This window comes from Bubalus bubalis, chromosome 5 (assembly GCF_019923935.1).
Source record: "Bubalus bubalis isolate 160015118507 breed Murrah chromosome 5, NDDB_SH_1, whole genome shotgun sequence".
Taxonomy (NCBI): domain Eukaryota; kingdom Metazoa; phylum Chordata; class Mammalia; order Artiodactyla; family Bovidae; genus Bubalus; species Bubalus bubalis.
This window is the reverse complement of record NC_059161.1, coordinates 16176932-16185602: the sequence shown is the minus strand read 5'-3', so window position 1 is coordinate 16185602 and position 8671 is coordinate 16176932. Positions and strand designations below refer to the sequence as shown.

Sequence of the window (8671 nt, the reverse complement as noted above, 5' to 3'; positions counted from 1 at the left end):
CAGAATGACATAAAAATATTAGAATAGCATTGTTGTGGAACTTGTTTTAAATATGTACATGTAGGTACTGAGTCATGTGTAAGGCCATCTTTCTTTTTTACTTTGAATCATGGCTAAAAAGTTTGAAGCTCATTGTCCTAGTGGGGTCCAGCTTAATATAGTGTGTCACCAGGATGCCTGGCCTGCCTTGTAAGAGGACAGGTTGCTATGAGCAACACCATATAGATTTTAGGTCTGGTTGGTGGCAGCTCTTTCAGAACAATTCAAGGAAAGCAGACCCAGCAGGAGGTGGACCTGAGCGTGGGTGCACCTCAGGGGACCCCCAGAGTGAAGGGTGAACTAGGAATGATTCCAGTTCTGTCGACTGGTGTCTGGTCCTGTGTTCTGAGCACTTAACATGTCCCTGGAGCCCTGGAGTGACTTTCATCTGATGAATTGTTTCTTGAAGATGTCTTCAGAATTGCCTCGTGGGTGGAGTTACTTTCTAAGAAGCAGGGTGGTTTCTTAAGGACCTTGGAGCCAGGCTGTGTTAGACAAGGGATCTCTTTGACCTTTAGATCCTCCACCCACCATGTCCTGTTGAAATCAGAAGAGGCTGTACTCTCCTGTAGCCTCACACCATCCTCGTCCCTCTTCACGGAGAGAAGTCCTGTCCTTACAGTATGCAAGATGCACAGTCATCAGGACTGTGTCTTGGGCTGGGTTCTAAATAAAGGACACATAAAGCCATAGGGACAGGAGGGGGAAAAGGCTCCAAATGGGATTACTTGGGCCTTGTGTTTATTCTGACAGTTGTAAAAATTCTTTGGGGCTGACCCATTTTTCCTTTCTTAATTAAAAAAAAAAAATCTGGCAGGCAAGAGGAAGAAATGTAAAACATGTGACTAATACTTCAGCTTTTTCTCCTGGAGCCAGATTCTTTAAAATTATACCTTAGATATTCTTGATGTTTTGAAAACGATTGCCCACAAAAGCCACCAAACATTTGTTTCTGAAACTTGTAGGCTTAGATGGCATTCATTTTCAGTAAAGAGTCCAAAAGCACAATATTTAGGAGTTACTGAACTGAAATCTTTGGAGATTTCGCTCTGGTGAATCAGATTACCCCAGGAACTGGCAGAGGACCAGGCAGCCTTTCGCCTCTTGCTTGAGTATTTCCAGCCCCGTTGGTAGTTACCCAGAGTCTGTGAGGGAGTTAGACTAAATGACCTCCAAGATCCCTTGTAGATGGAAAGCATATGATTGCAGTGCGGCGGCGTACGGAGTTGGCAAGCAGGAGCTGTGTGCATGTGGACCTCTCATTGCTCTGTAGCCATCACAAATAGTTCATCCTCTCATTCCTTCACTGGTTCACTCAAACTTGAGCCCCTACTATGTGCCTGGTATTGTTACTTGGTCTCTCTAGGAAGCTCGTGGAATTTTCGAGCACTTGTCACAGTAGATTTGAAGGTCTCTGAAATTCATTTCCAATCTCTCTCGTGTTATTTCCTGTGTCTGACCTTTACACGCACCATGCTTAACTTTACTAGGCTACATTCCTTTCTAGGGCCTTCCCCCCGTACCCCCACCTCCAACCTCATTGTTGACTCTATCTGAAATGCCCTCTTTTTCCCTAATCTCCAGTTCAAATCCCAGCCATCGCTCAGATTCCAACTCACATGCCATTCCTTCCACAAATCCACTTTGGTTTCCCCAGTAATGGTAAGTTATCCTTGTCTGAGTTCTGTAGCACTTTGTACTGATCTTGTGATACCACATGTAATCATATCAGGTTGAACAGTATGAGATAACCCTATTAGTCAGTTAAAAATGGTTGAATATTGCCATGTAAAATGGCAATTATATGGTTCTTTTTAATATTAGGAGTGTTCACGTATGGAACTTAAATTAGATCTCTTTACACAGGTACTATACTCATGATTCATGTTTAGCTAAGATTCCTTGGTCTTTTTATTTTTTGTAATATTAAACTAAATCACATTTGACTTGGAGAGGAGATTTTTAAAACTGTTTTAAATTAATTGATTAATTTATTAGTTTTGGTTGCACTGGGTCTTTGTTGCTGCACTCATGCTTTTTTTCTAACTGCCTTGCGTGGGGGCTACTCTTGGATTCAGTGTGAGGGCTTCTTACTGTGGTGGCTTGTCTTGTTGCAGACCACGGGCTCTCGGGCTCGGGCTTCAGTATTTGTGGGTCAAGAGCTTTAGGGTGCGGGCTCGGTAGTTGTGGCACACAGGCTTAGTCGTACCACGGCATGTGGGATCTTCCCGGACCAGTGATCGAATGTATGTCCCCTTCATTGGCAGGTGGATTCTTAACCACTGGATCACCCGGGAAGTCCCAAGAGTTGATTTTACAAATATCTAACTGTAGAAAATATTTATTTTTATTAAATCTAATTTTGTTAGACTTTTAGCTGATATTTCCCAGTTTTTATGTTTTAATTTTTTTAAACAGCAGGTTTATTTATTTTTCTTTTCTTTTACACTTGTTTGGCCATGCCATGCAGCCTGTGAGATCTTGGTTCCCCGACCAGGGACTGAATCTGTACCCCCTGCAATGGAAGTGCAGTCTTAACCACTGGAGAGCCTGGGAAGTCCCATATGTCCAGTTTTTTTTCTTTTAATTAAACTTCTGATTCTGTAAATCATAGTTATCTGGCCTTCCCTAATGGCACAGTGGTAAAGAATCTACCTGTTAGTGCAGGGGACACTAGAGATTCAGATTCGATCCCTGGGTTGGGAAGATGCCTTGGAGTAGGAAAATGGCAACCCATTCCAGTATTCTTGCCTGGAGAATCCCATGGACAGAGGAGCCTGGCAGGATATAGTCCATGGAGTCGCAAAGAGTTGGACATGATTCTGTACACAAGTAATTATCCACTTCATTTGTTACAATGATTTAATCAACATGTCCAAAGACAGAACTTTTGTTATATAACTAGAGACATTCCTCACTCTTAGCTGTGTGTAGTGTGCTCAGTCAAGTCTGACTCTTTGCAACCATATGGACTGTAGCCCGCCAGGCTCCTCTGTCCATGGGATTTTCCAGGCAAGACTACTGGAGTGGGTTGCCCTTTCCTACTCCAGGAAACCTGCCTGACACAGGGATTGAATCCGAGTCTCTGTGTCTCCTGCATTGGCAGGCGGATTCTTTAGCACTGTGTCACCTGGGAAGCCCTCTGCTAGCAGTACTAATTGGCACTGCTTCACAGTCAGCATTCCCTGACTATTTGATTGGAATACAGATCTAACCAGTTCTACAGCTGTTCAACTCGCTGGGCTCCATCATATGCATAAAGATCTAAGGAGAGAGCTGGTGGGATGGTTTTTTGAATCTGTGGGCATCATGTTTGTAGCATTCCTTTTTTCTTGCCATGGGTCAGAATAGGGTGGAAAGTTAGTTTGATCTGATTTTGTTTTTCTCAGTGATTTCAGGAGAAGGCAATGGCACCCCACTCCTGTACTCTTGCCTAGAAAATCCCATGGGCAGAGGAGCCTGGTAGGCTGCAGTCCATGGGGTCGCAAAGAGTCGGACACGACTGAGCGACTTCACTTTCACTTTTCACTTTCATGCACTGGAGAAGGAAGTGGCAACCCACTCCAGTGTTCTTGCTTGGAGAGTCCCAGGGACGGGGGAGCCTGGTGGGCTGCCGTCTCTGGGGTCGCACAGAGTCGGACATGACTGAAGCGACTCAGCAGCAGCAGCAGCAGTGATTTCGTGTGGCGCCAAGTGGTCATTGCTCACGTACCATGTGGGACATTGGCAACAGTGGTTTGTAGGCAGATCAGTTCTTTGTTGCTGGTCCACCTTAAATTCTCTCTGAAAAGCGGTGTTTTCTTGTTGCCAGGCTTCAGACACTTGTATCTTTCTCTGCCTCTGTGAGGATTCCATTCATCAATATTATGATCACATCTGCTGTTCTTTCAGTGCTCTTCAGGCTGTTTATCTGGCTCTGGAGACATGAAGTCTCTTAAAGGGCTAAGTGCTTTCTTAGTATTGCCTTCTCTATCCTGGGCTCTAGTTTCCTCTTCATCATGCTAGTCCTGCCCTTTTTCCAGTTAGGAGATCATTTTCCTTGATAGTGAAGATGGGGAGTGAAATAGTTCTCTTTTCTCTCTCTTTATCAGTTAAAATTACCCACCCATCAGCAATGAACTGCTCCTTCCTCATTTTACTCCTCAGAGAGCTGAAGAATGCTTGTCAACTTGACCTTCACGTTTTCCTAAGACTCTGTTCCTTACGACTGCTGACTTTCATGTTACCCTGCTTTTAGCAAAGTATAGAGCCTCCATTATGTGGCCTTCTTTCTGTCTCTAATAATTTGGGAAACCTGTAAAGCCTCCTTGATTTCTTTAAAATTTTATTTCACATTTGGGATATTTGTCCTACTGTTTTAGGAAGGTGGACACTGAGAGCAGGCTCTTGCCTGACACTTGGAAATGAGTTGTCTGAGGAGACACACATGCTGACAAAGCAAGAGACTGTATTGGGAAGGGGCACCTGGGCGGAGAGCAGGAGGGTAAGGGAACCCAGGAGAACTGCTCTGCCCATGGCTTGCAGTCCAAGGTTTTATGGTGATGGGGTCAATTTCCGGGTTGTCTCTGGCCAATTATTCTGACTCATTCTCTGTCACTCTCTTCTACTTCTGCCTTCGGTCTTTCCCAGCATCAGGCTCTTTTCCAGTGAGTCGGCTCTTCTCATTAGATGGCCAAAGTATTGGAGCTTCAGCATCAGTCCTTCCAATGAGTATTAGGAGTTGATTTCCTTTAAGATTGACTGGTTTGATCTCATTGCGGTCCAGGGGACTCCCGAGAGTCTTCTCCAGCACCACAGTTTGAAAGCATCAGTTCTTGGCTGAGTGACGCTCGTGCCACCAGGAAGGCAGTAAACAGCCTTGTCATGCTCCTTTCTCAGTCCTGAATCAGTCCTGTTTCATCCGAGGTCCTAACTGTTGCTTCTTGACCCGCATGCAGGGTTCTCAGGAGAAGTGTAAGATGGTCTGGTATTCCCATCTCCTTAAGAGTTCTCCAGTTTGTCCACACAGTCACAGGCGTTAGTGCAGGCAATGAAACAGAGGTAGATGCTTTTCTGGAATTCCCTTGCTTCCTCTATGATCCAGTGAATGTTGGCAATTTGATCTCTGGTTCCTGTGCCTCTTGTAAACCCAGCTTGGACATCTGGAAGTTCTCCATTCACGTAATGTTGAAGCTTAGCATGCAGGATTTTGAGCATAACCTTACTAGCATGGGAGATGACTGCAACTGTCCAGTGGTTTGAACATTCTTTAGTACTGCCCTTCTTGGGATTGAGGATTGGGATGAGGATTGACATTTCCAGTCCAGTGGCCACTGCGGGAAAAGGTTTATAAACTGAAGCTTTAATACTTTGGCCACCTGATACGAAGAGCCGACTCATTGCAAAAGACCCGGATGCTGGGAAAGATTGAAGGGAAGAGGAAAAGGGGATGACAGAGGATGAGATGGTTGGATGGCATTATGGCTTCAGTAGACACGAGTTTGAGCAGACTCGGGGAGATGGTGAAGGACAGGGAAGCCTGGCCTGCTGCAGTCCATGGGGTCTCAAAGAGTCATGGTTGAGCGACCGAACAACAACAACTTTAAAGAAGGTTGTTTTCCTAATGTTTGGAGTTCTGTCTGACACCTGTAGGAGAACAGAGTCACTTTCTCCCAAGATTCAGTGATCACAATTATGTCTGGAGTGTTGTTTTCATTTCCTCCTGTCAGCAGAGCAGATAAATACCTAGAAAAAAGCTTAAGTAGCTGTTGGCGACCACAGTGAAAAGAGGCATCAAAGATGAGTCTGAGGTTGTTGGTGTAGTTGAACTAGGAGAATTAGTGATGTCATTAGGAGAAGCAGGATTTGGGGAAGGAGAGCTCCTTTGTGGTGCTGATAAAACAGTGCTATCATGATCATTTCCATCTCAGACATAGCACGCTGGAGGAGTTTTCCAATCAGAAGAGATTTGGGGTTAGAGAAATACATTTGGGTCTCATTCACACATAGGTGAATGAAGCAGTGAGAGCAGAACCACATGGGAGACAGAAGATGGGTGAGGACCAGGCTTGCTGCTGCTGCTGCTGCTAAGTTGCTTCAGTTGTGTCCAACTCTGTGCGACCCCATAGACGGCAGCCCACCAGGCTCCCCCGTCCCTGGGATTCTCCAGGCAAGAACACTGGAGTGGGTTGCCATTTCCTTCTCCAATGCGTGAAAGTGAAAAGTGAAAGTGAAGTTGCTCAGTCGTGTCCGACTCTTAGAGACCCCATGGACTGCAGCCCACCAGGCTCCTCTGTCCATGGGATTTTCCAGGCAAGAGTACTGGAGTGGGCTGCCATTGCCTTCTCCAGAGGACCAGGCTTGAGTAAGGTCATATTCAGGAGACAAGAAGGTAGAGACCAGTTGGTGTAGAGGTCATAAAAAGTGTAGTTAGAGAGGTAAGAGGGAGAAACAGGCTAGTTCATCATCACAGAATACAAGGGAGGGCAAAGTTTTAACTTAGAAGCCAAAGGTTTAACTTAAGAGGCTTATGTGAAAGGGCTTTGCAAGTGGCTCAGAAGTAAAGAATCCGTAGGAGACCCGGGAGACACAGGTTTGATCAGTCAGGAAGATCCACTGGAGGAGGAAATTGCATTCCACTCCAGTATTTGACACGGGAAATCCCATGGACAGAGGAGCCTGGCAGGCTATAGTCTATGGGGGTCCCAAAGAGTCAGACATGGCTGAGTGACTAAGTATGCACGCACATACTCTAGAAAATAAGCAGAATAACACTCCCTCACTTTTGGTTATTTCAACTTTCCAGAGCATACTTAAAAAGTGAAAGGTATTGAAAAAATTCTCAGAGTAGCCCAAATAGCTCTCACTCCATAGGAAAGAGCATCATCTTTAACACCACGTTAATTCCTAATATATAACAGAGTAGGTTATTCACGTATAGTGATACGGTTTTCTTTTACAGTTGAATAGATGTGGCAAATTTGAAGGGATTGGGGCTTTCGGAGGCAGACACGTTCGTAACAACAAAGATGGACAAACCAGTGGAAGGCTATGTTCACATGTCACTGTCTAGTGAGGCCTTCCCTAACCACTCGTTTAAATTGCAAGCTTCTCTCACCCTGGAACTCCCCCACTTTAGCTTCACTCTCCTTGTCACTTAACCACTGTCTAACGTGCTGTTTGTTTATAATTGATTGATTATGTGAGTTCCAAGAGGGCATGGGTTTTGGTCCTCTCCTTCCACCACCACTGTCTTCCCAGAGCCTAGCAGGGCCTTGCAGAGAGAAGACACAATGAGTATTTATTTGTTGAATAAATGAATGAGAGAAAGTGATGGTTAGATACCAGGCATTGAACTATGTGGGATCATTTAGTTTTGGAATAAGCACTGCTGTCTGTCAGTGTTTCTGGGGGTGCACATACTATCCCTTGTAGCATCGGTGGGCTCACGGAGCTATGAATGAAAGTTTAAATCATGCTCAGTATATTCTTTTTCTGAAGGCAAAAAACCAGAGACATTTCCATCGAGTTAATAAAACTTTTAGAATGTCGGTGTTTCAAAGATCTCTCACTGAGAAAACAACTCTTTTTATGTTGAACATAAAATTTCCCCATGAAGGATTGCTATTACATGATTTAAACGTACTGGTTTGTTAAAATTTTGATTTTTTCCCCCCCTTGACCTCATTCATACCCTGAACAGTTTCCTTCCAGGTCTATTGGAAGGAAATGTTAAAGGTATTGCCCCCTTCCTTTCCAGTCTCAGAGTCCTCTGACCAGAAGGCATGGAGTTAGTTAGATGTGGGACTACAGAGAAGTATGTGACAGCTAGACTTTGTTGGTGTTTAGTCTCTAAGTTGTGTCCAGCTCTTTTGTGACCTCATGGACTGTAGCCCACTAGGCTCTTCTGTCCATGGAATTTCCCAGACAAGAATACTGGAGTGGGTTGCCATTTCCTTCCCAGGGGATCTCTCCTACCCAGGGATTGAACCTGCATCTCCTGCGTTGGCAGGCATATTTACTACTATGCCACCTGGGAAGCCTAGACTTAAAAATGACTAAATTAGAAACGCTCACTGATTTTGCTTCCACACTGACTACTGCTGCTTTATTATATGATACTGGTGGCCTGTTTGTGTCTCTCATGCCTTTTTGGCAAAATGAATCAGTAAAGTTGGCCTCCTGTATCTGTGGGTTCCTTGTCTGCAGATTCAACTAACTGTGGATGTTAAGATATTGGGGTGGGGGGTGGGAACTTCAGAAAGTACCAGAAACCAAAACTTGAATTTGCCGCTTCAGCAACTATTTACATAGTATTTGCATTGTCTTACAACCATTTAAATAGTATTTGCATTGTATTAACTATTGTATGTGATCGAAAGATGATTTAAATATACAGAATGTATGTGGGTAATGTGTAGACACTACCATATCGTATGTAAGGAACTTGAACGTCCACGGATTTTGTCATTCTGGGAACCAATCCCCCATAGGTACTGAGGGATGACTGCATTGACTTCTAAGTGCTAGATGTTTATCAGAATACATATGTATATATTTGGAAGAAGCTATTGTGTTGTCCAAAAAGTTTGTTAGGATTTTCTGTAACATGTTATGGAAAAACCCAATGAACTTTTTGGCCAACCCAATACAC

At 44.3% G+C, this 8671-nt stretch overlaps 1 protein-coding gene across 9 annotated transcripts in view; it reads left to right on the top strand.

Moving 5' to 3' along the window:
• Positions 1-8671, top strand: part of RGL1 (ral guanine nucleotide dissociation stimulator like 1) — a 280330-nt gene that overhangs the window by 164906 nt on the left and 106753 nt on the right. For 3 of the 9 annotated variants that reach the window (XM_044942738.2, XM_044942741.2, XM_044942740.2), the window contains one exon: positions 1624-1701. The exons of the other annotated variants lie outside the window; for them this stretch is intronic. In XM_044942738.2, coding sequence (XP_044798673.2) covers positions 1624-1701 — 78 coding nt within the window. The remainder of the gene's footprint in view (positions 1-1623; positions 1702-8671) is intronic. 9 annotated transcript variants of the gene reach the window in all.